Source organism: Anas acuta, chromosome 1, assembly GCF_963932015.1.
Source record: "Anas acuta chromosome 1, bAnaAcu1.1, whole genome shotgun sequence".
Classification (NCBI taxonomy): Eukaryota; Metazoa; Chordata; class Aves; order Anseriformes; family Anatidae; genus Anas; species Anas acuta.
In genome coordinates, this window is record NC_088979.1 from 141795202 (window position 1) to 141819834 (window position 24633).

Consider the following 24633-nt stretch of genomic DNA (forward strand, 5'->3'; position numbering starts at 1 on the left):
ATGCCTTCGGGGTACTTCCACAAAGTACTCATGAAAATCCCTCTTTTAGGGCAATGAGTAGCAAAGCAGCACGTGTCCATAGTGGAGGTGTTGTTGCAAAGCTACGTGGTTACAGCTATGCATGGATGGCTGGGCCACACCATCTCAGGTGGCTCTGTGTACTCAGGTTTGGGTCCTGGACATGGGGGATGTGGTACTTCTGGTGTGCCCTTCTGTCCACTGTCTCCTGGACATGCCAGATATACTTCTCTGCCCAGACTGCTCACCCTGCTGGGGTGTCCCCACATGCACACTGGTCCCAGAGCTTTTCACAGAGCAAGTGTTGGGATGAGGAGGAGATGAGAGGCGAGGGGTGTGCTATATGCTGATAACAACCAGGTCTGAGCCCGTTGTTAGCAGTCTGTGTGACCATGGCTCCTCAGTAGAGCAAAATTTCCCTCCTGGTTGCCTCTGGTGAAAGCAGGGAGGCATGGCAAGGCTGTCCTGATGTGCATGAGCCTCACAGGTCCACCTCAGCCCAGTGAGGTTCTCCCTTGAGCCTGACACACTAACAGGGTAATTGTTGTTTTCCTTTCTCATCAGGAGATTTGCCCAGCACTTCCCATTTCATCCGAGCTTGGCCAGGATCAAGGCTGCCCTTTCTGCTCCTCCAGCCCCTGAGCAAGAGCAGCCATACATCTGAATCACCATGGGCAAGATGGACAACACCTCCGTGGAGCTGAGCTCTCCCTCCGAGGTGAAGCAGGCAGCCCTGGAAGAGTCAGAGCCCATCGCCCCCGAAGCTGTGAGCACCAAGAAGAAGAAGGAGATCCCAGACAGGGGTTCCTGGAAGGGGAGATTTGACTTCTTGCTGTCCTGCGTGGGCTATGCCATCGGGCTGGGCAATGTCTGGCGCTTCCCCTATCTCTGCGGCAAGAATGGAGGAGGTGAGAGAAACGCACAGCGCCTGCACTCACCTCTGAGCAGCCTTGTCTCCTGGATGGGCTCTGGCTTGGTGTGGGTCTGTATAAATGGCTGGTGGGCATGTGGAAACAGCAATGGGTTAGAAATCAAGAGAGATGGGAGGTCAGCTCCCTCCTCAGTTACAGACTTTCTCCATGACCTGGATCAAGTCATTAAACACTCGCTTGTGTCTCAGCTTGCCTCTGTAAAATGGTGCTGCTCCTTCAGCCTCAGCATGGAGATGCTTTGGGGGGTGGGAATATGTGCTGCTTTGACATCCATAGAGCAGACAGCCTTTTCTTCTCCTCCCCCATGCCCATCTCTCTCAGTGTTTTTGCCTATTGGTAAAATAACCTTCCCTCCCTCCTTAACATGCTGCTAACCTCCTTGGGCCATTCCTCAGACTTCTCCACAAATCTGAACTCCTCCGCCTCACCTTTCAGGCTGTATGTATAATTATATCATCATGTTAGCCTTCCCGTGTTGGTGTTGCTTCCTTCTTAGCTCTTGGTTGCCCGGAGTCCTCATCCCCAGGGTCATGTTTGTTTGTGCTGCTCTGAGGGTCTCCTCATTTATCTTCTCCTCACCTTTTTTCTTTTCATTTTGCCTCAAATTTTATTTTCAGAACCTGCTTTATCCCTGGTTCTCGTGAATTCTCATGTCTCCAGCCCACCCCTGCTGTTCCTGGCATAGGGGGTGTAGGTGGACCTTCTCCTTCCCTCCTGGGAACCTGCAGTGGTGTGCCTGTGTAACTCCATGGCTTTTAGGGGAATCACGGCCCTTTCTCTGAAGCCTGTGGAGTGAGTCCCAGTGGGAGACCAGGCAGTTTTCCATTTTGAAAAGGTGATCTTGGTTTTGGTGTGTCATTTCATAGGGAGGCACAAGTGAGCGGCTGAGCTGAATGAGGTTTGTGGGCATCAGCCAGATCTATGCAGGGGAGCCATGGTGCAGATTTCCTGTGTTTATCCATCCATGCTCTGGCACGAGGCTGTGGTGCCCACCCTCGTACAATGCTAACCCAGTCTTTGCCCTGTGATGTCTGCATGATCTCAAACACACCATATCTATGCTGCCCATCTCTCTGCATTTAAAGGTTGGGATGGCGATACCTATAATTAGGTGAGAGGTTTCTCTGAGCTAAAATCAATACAATTTATAAAGCCAGCTGAGATCCTACGAGGGATGGTGCAGCAGAGGTGCGGACTGCTGTAATTAGTGCCAGCAAAGTGGGGTAACCTCTGACCTGGCAGCTGCAGGCATGCTGAGGGACCAGCCAGCTGCCAGCAAAAATGCCGTGAAACAGGGGAATCGGTACCTCTGCTCTCATGCCTTGCCTCACCTGCTGGGTTGTGCGGCTGGTGGCAGCCTGTGCTGCCTGTTCCTCCAGCTCCATCCTGCTCTGGCTGTGCCCACAGCTGGCAACAAGGAGCAGCGAGCAGCTGATGCCTGGAAGAGGCAGAAGTGACGCATACAGGCGTCACTGGTCCCCGGTGGGGAGCAGTGAGGAAGGGTCACGCTGCATCTGATGGCAAGCCAGTGGGCAGCACCTGGGCACAGCTCCAGCAGAGCAGACAGAGGGTAGGATGCTAATTGTGGCGTCCTGCATGCGTGCTGTGCAGGGCACAGGCTGCTTCCATCGCACACAGGACAATAGGACTGGATGGAAATGTCATCTTACTGCCATCACGTTGTATCAGCTCGTGGCTGATTTGCTCTGCATTGTAAATGGGAATGTAATTATGGGATATTCACCCTGGGTATGGCAGCCCCATACAAGCCCCATCCTCTGCACGGAGCAGGCTTCATCCAGAGAGATGCCCGGGCTCCCTGCTGGCTCTGCGCGCAGGTGGATGAGCCCAGCGATGACTAATGCTCAGCTCCATGCAGTCCTTCTGATGTCAAAAGGATTTTACTGGACTCTAAATCGACTCTAAATGTGGCTCAGTAGGTACTAAAAATTGTCTATGAGATCCTGAGCTTGAATAACTTGAGAGAGGAACGTTTCTTTAAATAAGCATCATGCACTTCTCATTTACACTTTGAGATGCCAAGAAAAGGCACATAACAGCTTGTAATGCTCAACTTCTGATTCGTGGGCAGTGTTCACTGGCTTAGAGATTAATTGTTATTCCTTGCTGTATGGCATTAGGAGCTGGAGACTGCAGATAGATGTGGGGCTGCATAGTGAGGCACCGGCATGCAGATTTGAGGTAAAAATTTCCAGACTGATTTCCCCTCTGGCCGTACAGCCCCTTGTGGGTGTTATCAGTGCCTGCTGGGGAACCTGGCCCTGCAGAGTAGCACTGTTGCCAACAGCCCTCAGTTCAAGTCTGCAGTCTGGCTTGTAGATTTTCCCCAATTCTAGAGGATTTTTGGTCAAGCCAGGATAACTGACCTGGGTCCAAAAGTTTGTCTGTTTCTGTTTGCTTGGTTGGTTTGTTGGTTTGGTTTATTTTCTCTCTCAGTAGTCTAATAAAACCTTTTACAAATCTTCCTGGCCTGCTGCAGATGAAAAATGCAGGACCAGGCAGTGGCCAGATTTCATCAGCTGCTTGCACAGAAGTGAGCCAGGCACTGTGTCCACTGATAAGCTCAGTCCCCAAGCTCTACAACGGCACCAAGGCAGCATCCACAGACTGGCTTCTTGCAGAGCTCCTGGGGCTGGACCTGTCCCACGGGTAGGATGCTGTGTGGGCAGCGCTCCTCCTGCTGCCATGCTCAGAGCTGTTGGCTCCTCCTCGCCAGGCTGCTGCTGGAGCCGAGAGCCTGTGCTTGCACGCCAGCTTGCAGTTCAGGCTGAGGGACATCGAGCTGCTGGCCTGCAGCGTTTCCTCCCCACCACCCGCTGCCAGCTCTGCTTGCACAGTGGCCCCTGCCGAGTCCCACGCCGGGTGCTGGCACCCGGCTCTCCCAGCTGGGCTCGGCTCCTCGCTTGGCACGCAGGAGTCCTCAGCTGGGTGCCCCCGGGCCAGCGGCCACGAAATCCTCGCTGCTTTGCTGCCCTCGGAGAGCAGCTGAGGGAGCCTGGCTCTGCCAGGTGCAAGCTGGGCTGCAGCTCTGCAGGTGGCTGTGCTGGCTGGCTCCGTGTCTGCTCTCCTGATAACACCTGCAGAAGAAGACATGGGCTGACGGCTCAGCCCTCCAGCTGGTGCAGGCATCAGTGCCACCCTGGAGACAGCCAGCTGCTGCCGTGCTCTGTGTCCTACTGCTATCTTCTGCAAGACTTTGTCCTCCTCAGGGACAATGCACATGCACAAGGAAGCTGGAAAGTGAGTTTCGTGCCAGGTCCTAGAAGTCAGGATGACCTGCACATGTACACCCTTCAAATCACATGGCGAGGCTCACCTATTGTGTTTGCTCTTCTAATATCGGGGTGCAAGTAATATCTCTGTTGGACGGCTGCACTGCCTCCCTTCTAGTGACAAGATGATTTCCAAAAGGATTCGTAGAGAGGAATAATGTTTTCACCAGTGACTTCAAGGGTAAAACCTAGGAGAAGGGTGGTGAGGTATACAGGGCTGATAGAAGAGCAAATACAGGCTTAGCCATAGTTTTCTTAAGAGACTGAAACAGCTGCAAACAAAGAAAACGGTGGTCAATGCCAGATATTCCTGTGCCCTTTTCCTCAAGGCGTAAAATTGTGTGGCACTGCAAGACAGAAAACACCCACAAGAACAAGTCACCAATGTCAGTACCTGGGCATTTGGGTTCATTGTCACATTGGGCTTAGCAACACCCAAAAATCTATCATCTAGGTGAGACAGGCATCATCTAGCTATGATGTATGTATATATGTATACATGAAATACAAATACCCACAGTGGTATGAGTACACAAGCAGAAGGCAGTGGTGCTCTCAGTGGGAGACTTTCCAAACTCACCAACACCTGCTGTTGCCTCTGAGCAAGTTTGCTCATCATCGTGTAGGTGCTGCTGGAGAAACTGCAGCTGGAGGCATTTACTTCTTGGTAAAATGGGGAGCCACCTGATAACACTTCTCCTTCTTTCAGGGGCATTCCTGATTCCCTATTTCCTGACACTGGTGTTTGCTGGGATTCCCCTCTTCCTGCTGGAAACTGCTCTCGGCCAGTATACCTCTGTGGGCGGACTGGGGGTCTGGAAATTAGCACCCATGTTTAAAGGTACTGTACTGTAAGTTTGTGGAGGGGGTGGCACGTGGCTACAGACAAAAAGTCCTCTAATGGCATGGGAAATACATCCCTGGGGAGCTGGGGTGGGATGCCAGGTCAGAAGGGGTTTTTCCATCTGTATTTATCAGGCTGTCCTTGACCCTGAAGCCTGGAGACACTAACATCACCGTGCAGTCAAGCAGTCCTGTGTGGTGACAGAGCTCTTCAAGAGCAGCAAGGACTTGATGGAGGGGCTCTGGCTGCAGAAGACCTGCCCCTACCCTCCCCATGTGGGCTCACTTTAGTTTCCTGAAAAGGCTGTAGATAGAGTTTGTGGACCTGCTGCCATGTCTGGAGTCACAGCCTTCTGGAAGGGAATGACAATTTAGAAATGCCTTGGATGTGGGAAGGAGAGGTTCTGCTGGGGAAGTGGCCAGATCTTGTTTTTGTGGAGCTCTGTCCCTAAAGTATCTCTAGCATACTGAAATTTTCACCCAATGGAAATGAGTGGGTGAGAAATATAAGGGAATAAGCCTCCCTTGCTGACCAGTTCACTTGAAGGCACAGTGTATATTTTTCTGTCTCTGCCACAAAGCTTGTTGTGGTGCCCAGGAGCTCAGCTGGGCACCAGAAACCTGGACTGATGCTGTTCTCTGCCTTCTTTTCCAGGAGTGGGCCTGGCAGCTGTGGTTCTCTCCTTCTGGCTGAACATCTACTACATTGTCATCATCGCCTGGTCTCTCTACTATCTCTTCAACTCTTTCACTGCGGTGAGTCACGGGCATTTCTGTGGTGTGGTGTTGGATGTGCAGTCCTTACTCCCTGTTTTACCAGGAAGAGTTGCTCATGCCATGAAACACACGCTAGCTCCTTGTAGTGTGTGCAAAGAGACTTTCTCAGCATCCTGCTGGACCCTTCATGTAGAGGTTCCTCAGCCTAGAGGCAGCCCTGCAGTGCCTATCACTGATCACTGCCCACCAGAGAGGATGGTCCTCTGGAGGGGATGGTCTTATCCACTCTCTGCAAGCCATTCCCTACTCACATTGGTCTTTAAAACCCACCCTGTGTCTCTGTTGTGTGTCTAGAGCTATGTGAAACCAAGAGCTGCATGTTCCCCAGCTGGGTATTGTTACAACATGTTCTCATTATGTGGGATTTATCTAAGGTCCTGACCTTAATTAGTCCTCATTTACACTTGTCTTGATAAATTAAATCCCCAGAATTTCTTCTGCTTGGAACATGATTCAGAAAGCATTTAGACATGGGGTTGTGACTGTCCCTTAACAGGTACTAGAGCATTGTGGTATGTGGTAGGCTTCTCTCCTGCAGCAGGGTATTTTACTGTGTGAGGTTCCCATGTTAACACCCCATGTTAATTTCTTGGTTTCTGAGTGATTTTTTTCTGGCCTAGCAGCTGGGAAGAACTCCCTTAACTCTGAGCAACCCGCAACCTTAAAGACATCAACTCTATGGCTCAAATGGGATGATTTTCATTTAAACATAAGCCTGAACTGCTGTTATAAAGGTTGTGCAACCACTTGCACTTTTTGTTTGATCAAATGATTTCACATACCTCTTAACACTTTAGCTAAAATGTTCTGTCTGACATTCCCAGCTGTACTTATACCACCTTTACCCACTGTAGGCTGCTGGGTCCTGAACAAAATTGTCAGCAGTGGATGACTGGTACACCCTCATGGGATTCCCAAATGAACAAAATGCTGGGCAGGATGCATCTTAGAATGTGTCCTTGGCTTGTTGAGGTGTCACAGACCTGGCTGGTGACAGTGTCAGTGTCTCCACAGGCAGCTCCAGGTGTCTGCTTTCACCTGAGATGCTTCTCAATATGCCAATTGCAAAGCTAGGCTGATGCATGACCCCTGCCCCTCCTACATTTGACTAGGAGCATTTGGAAGCTGAACAAGGGGCCCAGCTTGCCTTGTGCAGCTTCTGTCCTCTGAGATCCAGAGGAAATAGAGCAGCAAACAAGTGCCCCTGCCCACCCCTCCTGGAAGAGCTGTGCAGCATCTCTGTCATGCAAACCACTTGGCTGAAGGGCTGCTGCGTGGCTCTGCTTACAGGCGCTGGTGCAAGAAAGCACTTGAAACACAGATCATATTTTTTAATGGGGTCTGCATTCATGGATGGATAGGAATGGACACAGACGTATTCCCAACGGCTTTGTTGAGCTAGAGCCTGAGGTCTAATCAACAAAGGGAAATCATCCAGAATAGCCCTTCTGCATCCGTCTACGTGCTGTGGACGTGCCTGCTCTGTGCTGGGGAAATGAGGCTGCTGCACGTGGGGATGTGTCTGAGCTGCTCAAGCCGGGCTCCCTTAGCCACGGCACTACGTGGCAAGGGCACGCTGCCCTGTGTGCTCATACAGCCCGTGCTGTTGCAGCCCCAGAGCTGATTGCATCCAACCTGCAGCGGTGTGCTGCCGTCACGCTGCTGCCCACGGTGTAAACACATCCCGAGAACCCCTCTGCACCACTTGAAATCAGGGGAGGGGACAGCACGAAATAACTACTGCGCTTCACGTTTACTCCCGAGCTTATGCTGCAACAGTTTATTCATACAGACAAGCCCTCAGCCCCCAGTTCTCAATGCCATGTTGCTTTTTACACATTGGAGCCTGGTATAAATAGGAGATAAGGAACAAAACAGAGTTTATCCTTTGTGCAGTAAATTCCAACCTCTTGTTGTGTGAAAATAGCCAAAAGCTGAAGTGATTATAAACACAATATCCACTGGTAGCTATTTTAATTAGTAGCTATTAATTACCAACAGTTAATTGGAAATTGCTTCCTATCCAGGGAATCGCTGCATTTTATTAGAGCTATGACATTGCCCTAATCATGTCTTGATATTATTTCCTGGAAAAGCCGGCGTCACACTTCATTGTTATTCTGGAAAACCATTTAGTGCCTTTGGCTGCACGGCTCCTGCCCATCTGGATGAACCACCCATCCTCTTTGAAATAAATAAATAAATCATTAATAATGGGCTTGCAGTTTGAAAGAAGGCAGATGTGGTGCTAACTGCAGCCGTGCTCCCCAGGACCTGCCGTGGCAGAGCTGCGGGAACGCCTGGAACACCGACCGCTGCTTCTCCAACTACTCCCTGGAGGACACCACCAACCTCACCAGCGCCGTCACCGAGTTCTGGGAGTACGTCCACAGCTGCCTACACCAGGTTTCTCCCCCGCCGTGGCCGTCCTGCCCGCTGGGGCTGCTGCCCTCCCTGTCAAGTCCTGACCCTGGAAAGCCAGCCCTCGGCTGGGGTGGGCATGGACATGGGGTGTGATGCGTAGTCAGATAAATAGGGAGGATAAATGGCCTGCCTGCATCTGTTCTCCTTCCCTTAGTCCCTCACAATGGGCTTCAGGTTCTCCTAGGGGTTTGCAGGCCTTTGAGCACACCTGCACCTGGCCCTTCTCTCTCTAGCCACCTCTGGGATCTCCCACCCCTCTTTCCCCGAGGGCTGAGCCTCCCCTTAATGCAACCTCTCCCGCCCCTAGGAGGAACATGCACCAGATGTCTGCGGGCCTGGGGGAGCCCGGCTCCATCCGCTGGCCCCTGGCCGGCACGCTGGCCCTGGCCTGGCTGCTGGTCTACTTCTCCATCTGGAAGGGCGTGGAGTGGACGGGCAAGGTACGTGTGGTTTGGCACCGTCACAATGTCCTCCAGCCTCAATTTACGCTGAGTGCCTATAACTACGGTTACGGTGTTTCACGGCAGAATCACAGTAGATGCTATTAAATTCTTGACATTTACCTTACACGGCTGTAAAAAATTGCTACCGTGTTCATGGGAACTTTCAGTCTAAGCATAGAGAATAACTGTTCCCTGCAAAGTCACGGGTCTGAGCGCTCAGTCTCTTTGAAGATTTTGGGAAAGAAATTTTCAGAGATGACTTATGCTACCCACCTCAGGACAGTTCAGGAAGGTGAGGTCAATTCTAGGCTCCCCCTTTTTGAAAATCAGGGTCTCTTAAAATGCTGAGGGCTGAAAAACACTCACTGCCTGGTTTGAAAATTTCTCTGCTGCCCTTTAGTTATTGGTGGGAGACTTACAGATGAGAAGCATATGGTTATTCACTGAGCAGCATTTCAGCCCAGCACAGCGGAGAGGTAATTGCTTAGTTTAGTGAAACGGCGATGATGAGATACTGAGGTGTGTTATTTAGAGCACAGCGTGTTGTAAAGGGACGGCATTATGGAAGGAATAATCTAGAGGGAAGATCAGAAAGAAGCACTTCAGGGGTAGGTCACCTCCACTGCTGGCTCCTGTGGGGGTTCTCGGATGGGGTTTTGCTACATGGCCGCAGCAGAGCCTCACTGACTGCTGTTATGTGTTGAGTGATGGCACACGTTTGATGCTCCAAAACACTGCTGAAAAGAAAGCCAAGATGGCTAATGTTTCTTGATGCATTGGACTGGAGGAACACCAGCTTTAGCTCTGCAAAACAAGGATGCAGTGACTTAAAGGGACTACTTCTATGAACTAAATTTATCCCTCTGCAATTCCCTCGACTTTGGGCAATCCATCCAGAATTTTGCCTGCCACTTTTGCAATTAATACATCCTTGTATGTCATTGGCAGAGAGGAACAGACAGAAATGATACTTGCATGGGAGTGGGAGATGGAAAACACAGGGAATCTCTTGGCCGATCTCTTCTCTGGGGGCTGTGCGGGCTGCTCTCCCGTGCACGGGGACCCTGTCCCCCCTCACAGTGGGACGCAGTGGCCGCAAAGCCACCATGGGTAGGAAGAGGAATGGCTGATGGCCTCTCTCCCACTGTGTCTCCCGCAGGTGGTGTATTTCTCAGCCACCTACCCCTACTTCATGCTGTTCATCCTCTTCTTCCGGGGAGTCACACTGCCAGGGGCCAAGGAGGGCATCCTCTTCTACCTCACACCTGACTTCAGAAAGCTCTCCGACTCCGAGGTTGGTAGCCTGGCTGTACGTTGGGAGCTCTGACATCCCAGCTATCTCCCTGTTAGTGTTTCCTGGGATCTTCCTTTGAATAATTTAAGAGAGAATTGAAAACTAAATGGAATTGAAAATGAAATGGAAGAGCTGCCCCATTGAAGTTGTCACAACCCTCACAGGTTGAGGCAAAACTCAGGTCCTTAATGGGTGGAAAATGAGTGCCGCAGATGTGTTGTAATTAAATGATATTTAAGTGAGAAATTACCACAACAAAGGGGCCTCCCCTCTGCACCAGGAGTGCCTCATTTCCCTGATCACCCTGGGATGGTGATTTGGCCCTGCTCTGGTGTTCCCAGGGAGAGGATGCCATGGTGGCACTTGTGTTGGGAGCTCAGAAGTAGCACAAACACAGCAGGGGCACACAACAGCACTTCTTGGAAGTGTTAGATGGCGAGTGATGGCGAGCTGGATGGCCAAGCCACCAACCCTGATGTCTGGAATTGGCCCCCTCGGTGGCCCTGCATGGAGCTGCTTGCAGCATGGAGGCTGGGCCATGCTACCTGGAGGTTGGGTGGTGGTGGGCCTCACACACCCAGCTGGCCACACGGGGCAGGACAGGCTCGAAGCTGGCTCTTCCTCCACAGGTCTGGATGGATGCGGCCACGCAGATCTTCTTCTCCTATGGCCTGGGGCTGGGGTCCCTGATCGCGCTGGGGAGCTACAACACTTTCCACAACAACGTCTACAGGTCTGTTGGGTTCTCCTGTGTCCCCGTGTGGTGGGCGCAGAGAAACATTGCAGCCACCACCACACAGCCACCAAAACCCCTCTGCCCCAAGTGTCTGTGGGGATGGAGGGGTCACAGTGAGTCTGGGAGCCCAACTCCTGTGTCACCACGCAGCTGAGGGGCACGCTGCCACCTCCCCAGGGGAAAGGCTTTGTCTTCTGCTTGCCCGCCCTTTGCTTCTTGCCTCTCTGGTAGGGTCTTGCAGCTGGTTTCTTCTCTTACCTTCTCTTTTGCAGAGACTCCATTATTGTCTGCTGTATAAACTCCACAACAAGCATATTCGCTGGATTTGTTATTTTCTCTATTGTTGGTTTCATGTCGCACATCACGAAGAAGTCGATCTCAGAGCTGGCCTCCTCAGGTAAGCAGACACAGCAGCACTGCCAATAAGGCTCAGGCTGTGTTTCCATCCCTGCTCCTCCAACATCCCCTCTGTGGGCTTGCATTTCTCTGCTTTGATACTCAGGGGGTGTCCTTGAGTGAAAATGGAGAAGAATCAGCTTTTAATGTTTTCCTGGGAAACCTTTATGCATTGTGTATGTACAGAGGGCCGGGTCTTTCTCTGTCATCGGTGTAATGACACCACTTTTATTGGTGCAACCAACACCACTTCACACATGGGATGCTCCTGTCTTGTCCACAAGCCAAGCGTGCAACCCTCTTTGCACGTCCTCCCACCAAGATGGGCCCAAGGCACCTGTGGCTGACATTTATTGCACACCAATTCCTGCTGCCAGGGGCATCCCTGTCGGCTTTTAATGTTCACCTCCTTTCAGTGGTGAAGTTTTATGTGCTTTTGCTACAGTGAAATATTTAGGCTGTTTGCTTTCTGAAACCTTCCTTGGAGAATAGATGGCTCCTCACACATTGCCTGTGTTCTCAGCAGATGTGGTCAAAACTTGGAGTCCCTTTTCCATGTGAAATTTAAAAATTGTAATCTCAGAATATTTTTTTAACCTAGATGGGACTCTGTCTTTTTGCCCAAAGACATATTTTGAAATTGCTGTCTTCTCAGAGAAAGCTTTAATCTCAAGCAACAGCATTTTGTGATGGGAGAGAGAAAAAAAAAATATATCAGGAAAGTTACATCCAGCTCTGAATTTCATTCTGTTTATTTTTTTCTAGCAAAGTACTCCAGCTCCATTTGGTAGCAGTAATTTGATGACTTTCTTTCTGGCAGGAGAAGAAAAGGCAAAGCATTTCTGCAGTCATTGCTGCTTCCCCTTCCCACCACTGTTCACCCCATGGGGTTGGTGTGTCACGGGTGAAGGTTCAGGTTGTTCTAGCTCCTGTCTCAAATTCCCGCACTCCTTGGCTGCCATCACTGACTCTCTCTCACTCTTGCTTGTCACACAGACTTTCTACGGAATGCTTTATAAACATGGGCTCATCTTTCTTTTCACTGCTGCAGGCCCTGGACTGGCTTTCCTCGCCTACCCACAAGTGGTCACACAGCTACCCCTGTCCCCGCTCTGGTCCATCCTCTTCTTCTCTATGTTGATGATGCTGGGCCTGGACAGTCAGGTGAGACAACCCAGGGCCAAAGTGGGGTGAGGTACGAAGATACTTTTGGATGTGGTGGTGGTTTTCTCTTCTGCACCTTGGATCAGTGATGAGTAGCTATTTGATGAATAGTGTCACTGACGCTATTTCATTTTGTGTCCACGCAATAACAGTTTGTGGTTGTTGCCATTCTTGGTATTTAGTGAGAAGCTAATTTTGTGTGCTTTGGATTTCCTTACTGTGTCATGGAGCACCATGACCAAACTGCATTTCTGGTGAGGTACTGCCAAGAAAATGCCACTACTTTGGCTTACTTTTGGTAGTTCAGCATATAAGTAGCTACCCATGCAAAGTAACCCCTTAGGGGTGGGATGTGCACTAAAACCAAAGGCTCCTTCAAAAGAGTGTGTTTGGTCTGCCACATCCTCTCCTGTGCCTGCATGGTCTTTCCTTTGCAGTGCAAACCACTGGCACAAAATGGATGCTGTCCCGGATTACATGTAGCCGTCATAAACCCAAGTCTAGTTCAGAATCAGACATATTCCTGAAATGTCACAACTGGTTTCCAAGAAAATCTGATCAGCCAGACCTAGTTTTCAATTATGGCACACTCCCATAAACACATCATGAAGCTCACAGCTGCATGACCACAGACATTATTTGGCAAATAATTTCAAATAATGACTAAATGTTCCAAAAGAAGCTCCATTTACAGAAAAAAAAAATAAAATTGCTCTCCATGGATTATTCACTCGGCTCTAGTAAATAGTTCGAGACATGACAATAAGCCCTCAAAGCACAGCGTGGAATTTATTTGCTGCATTTGCTTCTCAAATACCACTTGAAATTCTCCAAGTCCCCTCTGCCAGCTGGTCTCAGAGGGCAGGCAGTCTGTGGGGGGCTATCACTGCCTGGAGGAGGAGCAGGGGGGAAAGAAGCATCAAACAGAGAACAGGCTTTTAAAAAAGTACAGATAAATAGATGGGGAGAAGCTTTCCGTGTGCATGCTGGAGCTCTGAGTCGATCAAACGCGCGATTTAGAGAGTGGCAGCCTGTGCATCTAAACCAAATAACATGCACGGGCTTCAATAAGAGCTGCAATCACACATGTATTTTGAAGCATCTATTTAAAAAAAAAAAAAAAAAAAAAAGGTGGGTGGAGGTGTGCCTGTGCCCACGAGCTCAGCAGAGAGCCTTCTGCAGATGCTGCCCAGCTCCAGCTGCCTCCCTGCCGTCGTGCTGCTCTCCTCCGCGGCGCGATGAGCGGAGCCGTGACCTACATCGGGGCACATGCGCATCCCAGCCGTGCCCCCAGTTGCTGCTCGTGGTCCTTCGTGTTCGCTCTGCCTCTGATCTACCCTGGCTCAGCTCTCTTGCATCTTGCATAACATGTTAATGCTTTCTTTTAACCTACCAGTTTCCAGGTCAGGCGTTTTCTCCCCAAGGGAGCTAGCAAGCCTTGTGACTGCACGCCCGAGTCTGTCCCATGTGAGGCCGCCTCTCACAGGTTATCCGTGAGGATTTGCTGCTGAGAGCAGCCAGACCCACGCTCAGGGCTCCCCGCTGCACAGCTGGCAGCTGTGGTTATACCACCCCCAGGCCCTGGTCCTGCCTGGGTCGGGGGACTCCTTCTGGCTGGCGTGGCCGAGGGGGGCTAGCAAGTCTGGGGTTAAGTGTGTGGGCTGGGAGTTTTGGACAGGGAACCAAGGTCTGGTATTTGAGCCTCCTTCAACCCCTGTAGCTGCATCACCTCCCAAGCCTGAGTCAATCTTCAGTGAATGGTATGAAGGTCACTGCCTCTTTTATGCCCAGAAAAAAACAATGTACCACCATTTGGTTCCTCATTTTGTCTAGCTAGCTGGACACCCCTGACATCCACCCTCTCCCCCTGGTCCCAACCTCTCTGCCTTGCCTGGTGCCAGGCTGCCCAGCGCTGGCCATGCAGCAACGTGGAAGTAATAGCTTTCGACAGGGTTGTTTTTGTCACCCTGGCGCTTCACACCGTGGTACAGCTCAGTCCTGACTCTTCCAGACAGCGAGCCGGGTGGGATGGGGATGCAGAGCTGGCTGTCAATGAGTATAAAGGCAGCTAAACCCCTGCCCAAATGGCAAAGGATGCTTTAATAGCACTTGTGTCCAACACAAAAGGCTTAGTTCATTATATTTTTGAGTCAAAGCAATAGAGCTTAGGCTCTCTGGGGTGCAGCCTTCCACGCTACAGCGTGTAGAGATAAAACCCTGGGCAGAAACATTGCTCTTTGCCTCGCTCTGTGCCCCAGAACCAACAGGACGTGAGCTCTTCCACCGTCCATGCCCAGCAGCAGGCATGACTCAGACACTCGGCTTTTCTCCACGGATTTTTTCTAGTGCTATGCTGCTCTTTTTAGGCTGTGCATCTCTACCCCTACCTCCACTGATTATTTTTTTTCTTCTTGTCTCAAATATAAATCTAGATTCTTCCTGTTCAATCTTCCTGATTCAATCTCCCTGATCAAACCTAAATCTAGAAATGCCCCCTTCTTTCTAGAGCACTCTTCCAGAGACAGAGAAGTCCCTGATACCCAAGAGCAATGAAAGCTCTGTCATTGTCACTGGTTTATGCACTTACTGAGGGTTACCGGGGGAATGGTCTCGTAAGCTTCCCAGCATTTTTGCTACAGCTGTGATGTGCTCTCTGAGAGCTGTGCGTTACCAGCAGCTTATGGGGGTGAGATGTAAAAATGAACCTCACAATTTAACAAGGAATAGGAGGGAAGGATGCACGGCCCATATATACAAACTGCCCTCGTGCCATGGGACAGGAAGGTCGCACTCATGGGGCCTTCATCATATGTCACGGTGCAGGCAGCATTAGCACACTGTGCCTGGTACAGCACCACATGAGCCAGACAGGTGCCTTCAGATCTAGAAAGACCATGTGCTGTGAGGACGGTTTTTTAAGTACTGTGTGCTTGCAAAGTGAAATAAAGCCAGCAGCAGACAGACACGCTGCTGTGACAGACAGCCCGGCAGCTCGGGGAGCGGGGCAGTGGTGGGTAGACCTCAAGAGGTCGGGGAGGAAAGAGGAAGCTTTTCACGGGTGGCAGAAGGTGGAGATATATCCCAGCTAATTTTAGGCATTTAAGCTCAGTCCTTTTAATTCCCCTCTCTGTTCAGTGAAGGGGAGAGATGCTTTCAGAAGATGATGAAAATCAACGTTGTGCAGAGCCTTCTCTTCTAGTGTCTAGAGATGACACTCGAGGAAATGAGGCTCTCAGCACTGAGGCTAAATGGAGGTGGGGGTGTTGTCAGGCTCAGATACTCACAGACATGTCCTTGGTGTATATCTTTCACCACAGTTCTGCACCGTGGAGGGGTTCATTACAGCCCTGATGGATGAATATCCTCACGTCCTGAGAGCCAGGAAGAAGGTCTTCATTGCGATAGTCTGCTTCATCTCTTATCTCATTGGATTCTCCAACATCACCCAGGTACAGACAGCTTGTACCTCTGCACTTTTCCAGGCACCTTTGCATATCACGGTAGCATCAAAACCTTTGGGAGAATTGACAGCACTCATAGGAGCCATCCTAGTGCTGAACAAATGGGCTTACCATGACTGTCATGTCTCAGGTGACTAAGGATGCCTCTGTAATTGTCACCACCATCTAAACCAGAGAAAAATAAGAAATCCTAGTGAATCCCCGCTTTTCTCCTCACCACTGGCCATGGCAGAACAAGCTGGCTAATTGTCTGCAAGAGCACATCGGTTTTTCTTCTGGGAACCCGATTCCAGTGGAAACATTGCAGTGCTCACTCTGCTGTCCAAGGAAATTATCATTGAAGCCAGCAGTTGTAAACAGTAGCAATCCAAGCAGCTGGCTGATATTGTCAAGCATAATCTATAACTAAACTCCTTGACCATGGCTTTGTCTCCTCAGGGTGGCATTTATGTCTTCAAGCTCTTTGATTACTACTCAGCCAGCGGCATGTGTCTTCTCTTTCTTGTCTTCTTTGAGACCATCTCAATTTCTTGGTGTTACGGTAAGCACAAAAGAGCATGTTTCTTTCTTGTCTCCACGGGCACACACAGTGAGATTTTTTCAAAAGCGTCCCACGGTGAAGCCAATGAAATATTTGCAACTGAAAACAGCTCAGGCAGATAACTCCAGAAAATCAGGAGCAGGAGGCTGTCATCTCACTTCCCCAGGCCACCAAAAAGACCTCTGCACAAGCTGGCAGATGCCTAGGGTCCTGCCCTCTGGTCCCTCCCGAGGGCACCAGGACCATAAAAGCTGCTAGGATGAATCCGTGTTTGTGTCCTCATGTCCTGACTCCTCCAGATAATGATTCTCATGCATTGTCACCCTCTCCCTGTGGCTGGCCTTTGCTCTGTCATGAGAAGAGGTGATGACCATGACACTGAGGTGGGATGGTTTTCTCCAAGAGTCATTTCTTCTTGTAGGTGTGAACAGATTTTACAGGAACATTGAAGAAATGATTGGCTACAAACCTTGCATCTGGTGGAAAATCTGCTGGGCCTTCTTCACTCCTCTTGTCTGCCTGGTAAGAACAGAAGGAACCTATCTGCAGGACTGGGTCCAGATGGGCCTCTTAGTTTGGATGGGCCATAGGAGAGACACTGTGTTCTCAATCCACTATAGGTCTGTCCATAACTGCAAGGTGTTTGGTAGGCTTATCTGAGATGGGCGACGTAATACAAGACCCTCTTTCACCCTGTCTGCTGGAAATCATGAATAAGAAAAGATCCAGAGTGATTGTTTTAATCTGAATTATGCTATCAGTTCTTCTTTCTGAGATGCCAAGAGATAAGCAAATAATGTACTGTTTTTAGAAGCTGTTACTGGTACTGGAGAAGGTTCTCAGCTGCTGCAGCTTCTGCCTCAGTGCCTAATAGGCTTGTCAGAGCTCAAGACACCAGCAAATACAGTACAGCAGACTGTGGAGCAGTTTTGCCTTTGCTGGTTCCCACATTTCCAGCAGGAGTAGTACAAGGAATGGCATGAGAAGGTCAGTGACAGGGAGCTGAGGCCAGTTAGTAACCAAGTTCCTGACTCGGTTAGGAACTGCTTACGGGGGCACTGCTTATCCGAGCAGTCTGGTGGAGAAGAAAACCAGGGTTATTCCAGTTCCAGCATTTCCCATAGGATAATCAGGGGAGAAATGATATAAAATTAAGAGATGATGGGCTGAAAGCATCTGAAATAGTTTAAGGAGCTGCTGGATTTCTGTAATACCGCTGTGAGCTAAGAGGATGATGAAGGAAAAAGATGAACAGATGACCTCTGATTTTGCACACCCTCACCTGCGATGGCTGGTGCTCTTTTCCCAGGGCGTGTTCTTCTTCAGTGTGGTGGAAATGACCCCTCTGACACTGGGAAAATACGTCTATCCTGCGTGGGGGCAAGGCATTGGCTGGCTCATGGCTCTGTCCTCCATGGTGCTGATTCCAGGATACATGCTGTACTGCTTCTTCACCTCAACAGGGACTCTCCGGCAGGTATGAATGGCTTTGCCCCTCCTCTTCTGCTTTCTGCTTAGAGTTAAGTCTCCTGCTGAACCGACCCAAGGAGAGCCAAGCAGAGACTGCTCTGACAAAGGCTGTTGTGCCAGAGCTTTTTAGTTGGGTGCTGCAGGAGCCCTGAGCATCCCCTCCTCAAGGAGGGCTCGGATCAGCCCCAAGGCATGGACCAGCCTCTGGCTACGTGGGCTGGCTGGAGAGGAGTTCCCAGCACAGCTGGGCACTGGAGCCCTGGAGGAGATTGAAAAAAAAATAAAAACCCTTGAAATTTACTAACCCAGAAAAATCCCAGTTCCCTCCAGTCCCCGGACATGAGCATGGCTACCTGGCACTTCTCAGCAGAGAAATCAGCATCCTCCAAACACAGAGCTTGAAATAACTCAGGGCTAAGACCTGCTAGAACAGAGACATATGTGCTGTGCAAATGGCAGCCAGTGAATGAGGGGACAAGAAGCAAGGCAGACTTTTATACGGGAACTAAAATACCTGCAACTCTTTAATCTTGTTTAAAACTTCTTTGTGTGTGTGTGTGTGATTTGAGCAAGGTTTTTATATAGCGGTGAATCATGAGTCTCTGTATGTCCTACCTAGTGATTGCTGTTAAGATCTCAATTACAGTGTTGACGCTCAGTCTTGCGAGCACCGTGCACCACGTCCCCGGCTCGGTGCACAAGAAATCTCTGCAGGGGTGCTGCTGATTTATGACTTCCACAGCTCAGCGGCAGCAGCCAGCAGACGCCACCTAAACCCCTTGAGTTTACTTCGTGGATGACGTATCTTGAATAATGTTTAAAGTGGAAATGTTTGGGCTGGATTCACTGGGCTGAGGTCAGCCTCAGGCTCCCTACCTCTGAGGTCAGGTGGATTTGATTCTTCTTCCTCTCAGCTCTCTGTTTGGATGGGCTCTGGTGCAGGAACTGCATGGGTTTGATGTCTCAGATCTGCTTTCCATTTCTGGCCTCTCATCTGAGGTCATTTTTTGGTTCTTGCCATTGAGCTTGAACCAAATATAAATGCAGCCTTGAGGTTCCCACAGGACTCGAGCCACTCAGGTGATTTTGGGTCAGTGCAGATCCTTCCTCAGATGTTTAGAGGGCTCCTTACCACCTTGTAATAAGAGCTGAAAAGGGGGGAAAAAGGAAGGGTGCAGATACAGATATGGTTTTAATCCCATTCCCAGCAAGGATGGGGATAACACATCTTGGGGTCTGGGGGAGCCCATGCCAACCTGTGCCCCCCAGGAGTAGCTCCACTTCTGACCACGGGCTTGTGCTCCCCGGTGCCCATAGATCCAGCAATAAGCAGCAGATGGCAGCAGGAAGAAAGCAGGCTTTGGTGTGCGTGCGTGCGTGTGTGTCGGAGAGACAGGGAGAATTTTTGGCCTCTTATATGCGCAGATCCTGGATTAGTTTGTAATAGAGCTGAAGCTGGAGGGAAATTAGATGCCAATGCTGAATAAAGTGGTTATGACAGACAGGGAAGATTACAAGTCATTTTGATCCTACTGAGCATGAATGCGAGGGGGAAAAAAAAGACCATGAATGGCAGAAGCAGCTCAGTGAACATTTCAGGGACTTCACCCAGCAACAGCCTCTTCAGCTGTGTTGGAGAGTAGGAGCTTGTTTCCCTTTGCTGGAAAGAGCCTCTTCCTGACTTAGCAAAGCCTATTCAGGTCAGGCTCAATCCTCCTCTGCCTTCTCTTTGGCAATTTGAAGCATCAGTCCCTCCCTGACAGGCAAAAGTGATTCATTTGCTTTCATCACTCCTGATGCTCAGTCCACACGCCTCCAGTAATGACTTGCCCCTCCGTATCTTCCTGGGTTCTTGCTTCTTTTTACTTTGCTCTGCAGTTTCCATTTGATCAGTTTTAGGGTGACGGGAACCACTGCTGGCGCTGAGGTTTGTGCAGGGGGACGGGTCTGATCTGCATCAGAGGCACGGACCGTGACCTTGTCAGCATGCTGCAGCTACCTAATAATGTTCCATAATAAACCCTAGCTGCAAAAAATAGGGGAACTCGGAAAATGGGTCTGCTCTGAAGTCTGTGACATTACAGCTCTCTCCTGTTCCTGCTTGCAGCGGGTACTGCCTGCTAGCAGTGTGCCCGTGTTGTAAAGCTGCTCCCTGCATTTCAGGTAAAAGCAGGCACTGCTGTGCACTGCACAGCACCAAAGCTGCAGGAGCAACCCCTGCCACACGCACCGTCCCCTCGCGCTGTCACCGGGGCCACCACGAGGCTGGTGATGGGGGTCCCAGCCCTCAGCTGCTGCCGTCTCAGCATCTGATGAGCTCTCTCTGCTTGTTCTGCAGCGTTTGCAGCAGATGACACAGCCCCAGCCCGAGGTGCAGGTGCAGGAGAACGGCCTCCAGCCAAAGACGTCCTTGAACGGGAGGGTCTCGGATGCTGCCGTCTAGGAGGAGAGCTGGAGCTCCTTGCCCTGCCCCGTAGCTGCCCGCGCCACGCCGTCCCTCCAACTCCTCCAGCACAGCCCGCTGTCCCTGGCTTTCTGGTGGCTTCCCAGGAGGAGAAAGGACCTGGCGGAGGAGCCCCTTGCTTCTCTTCCCCCCCTCCTGGCTGCCCACGGCTCTGCGCGAGGTGCCACCAGGGCGCTGTGCGGTGACCGTCCCCATCGTGCAACGTCCTGACCCGCCTGGAGAGAGGCGATGTTCTAGAGAGCTTAGACTGATCGCCCGCCACTTCTCTCTTCTCCATCTTGCCTTTCTGCATGATCCCACACTGAGCATCCCGTAGCACACAGCCGTGCTGCCACCCCAGCAAGCCACCAGGTTCAAATCCCAGATGATCATCAAGTGATGTAGCATAAAGCAACTCTAGCAAACACATTGTTAGAGGGGACATTGCAGGACAAGCAATTCCAGTGAGGGGCCCAGCATGCTGATAGCTATAGGACACCACCCCAAAATTGGAGAAGGAATCAGGAGAGGCTGTGATGCCCACAGGTGCCATATCTCAGCCCTGCATGTCCCTAGGTGTTGCCACCCCATCCATCGGGCTGGCCCCATGAGCCAGAGCTGAGCACAGAGGCAGCCTTTCTCTCCTGGAGTGCCCTGCCCTTTGCAGCTGCATGCAGTGGCCACCTCCTGACCCTAAAATGCAGTTAGGAGGGCTCTTTGCTGGGTGTTTGCCCTGTTTCCTATGCTGACCATGTTCTGCTCTGTGTGGAGGCCAGTGGTCTGCTGGGCCATGGGGAGACCTTTTGGCATGGTGCAGATCTGCCCCCAGGCTGGGACAGGGCGATTCCTGCCAAGCACCCTCCTTGGCTACGTCCCCGGGTGGGAGGCAGAAGATGCAGGGTTGTGCCCATGGGTAGTGTAATCTTCTACCTGTTTGGGGAGGTGACAGCACCAAAACCCCAGGCTGTGGAAGATGGGAGCTCCTGGTAGGATGCAGCCAGCAGTAGGCTCCCCCATGGAGCGGTGCTGACTTCCCCTGGGGAGCGCCTGCACAGGCAGCACACCCAGCACCAGGCTGGGAATTGCTGGAGCTGCTGCAACACCTCGGAGCTCTGGCTCCCCAGGCGAGGCGGTGGGAGCAGCACGCTGAGTGCATGGCCCTCATCAGGCCTTGGGGGAGTTTTATGCAGCCTCCAGCAACACGAGCTGAGAGCAGGCCCCATCCCGCATCTCATCATTAGGGTATTTGTGTCCAAAAAATCACAGCTGAGAGAGAGACACCAGGGAGCTCTGGGTGTACACGCTGGGTCTCATAAAGCTGAAAGCCAAAAACTAGGATTTCATAGTTCAGCACAATTAATCTCAGGTAGTTACAGACATGTCATCTTTCCCTGCCCTGTGATTTCAGGCACTCATGTATCTGACATTTTCTATTCCACTTTCACCTGTCTTTATAAACTGGGTGATGAAGGAGCCCAGAGTCTTCTCAAATCCTTTGAGAGGGGCATCTGTGTTAAGACGTTACTCTCTGATCTTTGCAGCCACGACCTTTACTAGAAACCTGCTTTTCCTTGTGCATCCCCGTCACTCCCTCCCCTTAAACACAGCATGGGGGCTTCCAACTCGGGTAATGGGCAGGAGTCAATGCTTGGGTGAGATCCTAAAACCATGGAAGACCTCGGCTGTACAAGGGCTGTACATCCAGGCTGGTGTGGAAGGAAAGGCCCAGAGAAGAAGGCCAGTTCCCAGTAAGGGCTGCTCCATGCCATCCACCAGCAGCTACTGGTGGCCACCTCCCTGCTCCTTCTGCCCCCAGCAGGTCCTGGGGCAGATCCTGCTCCCCTGCTCCTGCTCCTGCCCGCAGCTCTCCTGCCTCTCCTCTGCCCTGCAGCTCCCCAGCACCTGCCGGCGCCTCCCGCCCGCCGCAGGCGGCCGCTTACCATAATCCGCCGTGAAACCTCTTAATTTTAAGGAGCTATTTAGGGAGCTGTGCTCAAATCCCTTCAAAATCCTCTTTTTCCCGAGGGCTGTGAGAAATAAAAATGAACGCCGTGCCCCCACCCTTTGCTGCAGCAGCGGGAGCTGAGGGGTGATGCAGAAGGCAGGATGGCTCCGATGCTGCCCAAGTGCCACGTCTCCCAGCGACACGGGCGCAATCCTCTCCCCATTAAATAACGAGTTGGGTGCAGTTGTGCTGTGCAGGGAAAAACGAGGCCATTCGGGACGAGCAACCTTCCTGCATCGTTGAAGTGGTGCTTGTGGGCAGCACCTGGGCTCTCCAGCTTGGTTCCCCCCATCCAGAGCAACCCCACAGCTGCTGGCTGTCCCCTCCATGCCCCTAGGGGAGCCCAGGGACAGAGGTAGGAAGGGGGCAGGGGGCAGCGGGTGGCATCGCAGCACCCCCATTGCAGCACTGCCGTGGCAGCACGCCAAGGGCAGTGCTGGCTCCTGCCCAGTCCCTGTCCATCTTCCCCACGATGCCATCAGCCAGGAAGTATCCATGTCTGGAGACGCTCAGGAGAGGTTAGTGCTCCCGCACCGATACCTGCCGGCCGTGACACTGATGGAGATGTCTCCTGACAGCCCGGCCTGCTGCCAAGAAAGCGGCACCGGCCTCACTGGGGCCTCGGGGACCAGCCCCAGACGCTGTGCTCGCTGCCGGCCAGCCACGGGGTGAAACCACAGCACCTCTCAGGTGGTATCTGTCCCCTCCGTGGCCCCTGGGGACCAGCAGCCCTCGTCCCCGCTGTCACAGCCTGGCGTGTGTCACCACCATGTCCCCGGCCCTGTTCCCGGGTCGCCACCTGCCCAGCCTGCAGCACCGACACTTGGATGTGTTCTTGAAGTGGTTTTGGTCCCGCAGGAGGGAGAGAAAGGGAGCTGGCATCTCCGTCCCCTGACTGCGCTTGCTGTCAATGAAGGGATTAGGAATTATAATCCACGATTTGCATTTTAAAGCGGCTTTTCAGCTCTGCATGGGGAACTTCAGCCTGGTGCTGCCGGGGAGCTCGGTGGCAGAGCCCCAGCCGCAGCAGCACAGACCCTGCGGCAGCGTCCCTGGGGCTCCCCATGGCAGGAGCTGCTCCCAGGATGCCAAGTCCCAAATTGCACCATCCCCAAGCATCCTGTGGGCCCTGGGCAGCTCCTACCCCACACCTCTAGCATCCCAAGCCCTTACGAGGCACTGTGTGCTTCCTTTCCTTGTGCTTTCCCCCCTGCTCATTCCTTGCACTGTGTTTGTGGCAGACCTACGTGAAATGTCTTTTTCCCTCGGCGTCTCTGCTGCCTTTCCCTCTGCTAATTACCACAGCAGTGCCTCTTCTAGGGCAAGCTGACAGATGGCCGGGGGTTTATCTTTGAACAAGCTATTTAATAAGAGCTCCTGCTTTTCCCTTGCACATTTCTTTCCTGGCCACATGTCCTGAGCTGCTGGACGGGGTGTGCTTTCCACTGGGGATGCCAGAAGATGTGATGGCCAAGGTCAGAGCCCAGGGGATGTTTTCTTTTTCTTTCCCCTTTAAAGGGAAGATAATCCTGCCTGGGCCTGTGTGGCCCTCCCCCTGCAAAAAGGCAGAGGTGAGAAGTGTCTGAAACACTGGGGCAGGTCCTAGCTGCACAGAAAGCTGATGTGAGTGCTGAAACCAGCACACACTGCCTGCTCATCCTGGCAGAAACTTGGCTGGCAGGGACCAACCCGTGCTCCTGCTTGTGCTGCCGCCACCTGCCCAGCCCCACCTGTGCCCCCCATGCCATCAGGTTCATTGCAAATTTCTGTTTTGCAATGAACTTGTTGCAGTTTGGGAGGATCTGCCCTTCATGAGCAGGAAGGCCCAGGGACACAGGACTCTTGTTTTCAAGAAGTCACCGATGTCTGTGCCATCCTGCCAGAAGGCAAGGCTGGAGCATGGGTGATGCACAAAACCAGACCCTGCTCTGCGTGTTTGAGAATAAGCCCAGCTCATGGATTGTAAGCTTTAAGGCAAAAAAAAAAAAAAACACACAACTCCTCAGCCAGTTTGTAACCTCAGTTGCTCTCATTAGCTGTAGGAAAGATGCTTCAAGACCACCAAATGTTTGGGCTCGTGGTAACCCTGCTGCCACCACACTGCTCCCTCAGGGCTCCACTGTTTGTGTGGGCTTGGGACGAGCACCTCACTCCAAGAACAACAAATTGCATCTCAGGCTTCTCTGCGGAAAAGATTGGCATGTTTTGATCAGCTCTGAATGTACAATCGGTGCATTGTGCATTATCTACACTATAGATATTATGTTGTACAGATGCAATGCGACAGTTGTGGTATATGCTTTCCGGGTTGTAAGCTCTGTATTGGCACTACCTATATGTGCCTACACTGTATCCATCATAAAGGCACCTGCCACCTTCTTAATAATAGTAAT

The 24633-nt window shown here is 51.5% G+C and overlaps 1 protein-coding gene across 1 annotated transcript; it reads left to right on the forward strand.

The window, feature by feature from the left end:
• Positions 1-673: 673 nt before the first annotated feature.
• Positions 674-24110, forward strand: LOC137844878 (sodium- and chloride-dependent GABA transporter 1-like). Its single transcript, XM_068661548.1, has 14 exons — positions 674-926; positions 4953-5084; positions 5742-5842; positions 8135-8244; positions 8595-8727; positions 9890-10024; positions 10654-10757; positions 11033-11157; positions 12208-12320; positions 15638-15769; positions 16220-16322; positions 16744-16844; positions 17632-17799; positions 20131-24110. Exons 1-14 carry the CDS (start codon positions 689-691, stop codon positions 20233-20235), a joined length of 1800 nt encoding a protein of 599 aa, XP_068517649.1. The 5' UTR covers positions 674-688; the 3' UTR covers positions 20236-24110.
• The last annotated feature ends 523 nt before the right edge of the window (positions 24111-24633 follow it).

Excerpts from the sequence above, each read along its gene's own strand:
- LOC137844878 (XM_068661548.1), top strand. The coding sequence starts at position 689 with ATGGGCAAGATGGACAACACCTCCGTGGAGCTGAGCTCTCCCTCCGAG. Across the intron at positions 927-4,952 it reads CTGCGGCAAGAATGGAGGAG|GGGCATTCCTGATTCCCTAT; the intron begins GTGAGAGAAACG and ends TCCTTCTTTCAG. Across the intron at positions 5,843-8,134 it reads TCTTCAACTCTTTCACTGCG|GACCTGCCGTGGCAGAGCTG; the intron begins GTGAGTCACGGG and ends CGTGCTCCCCAG.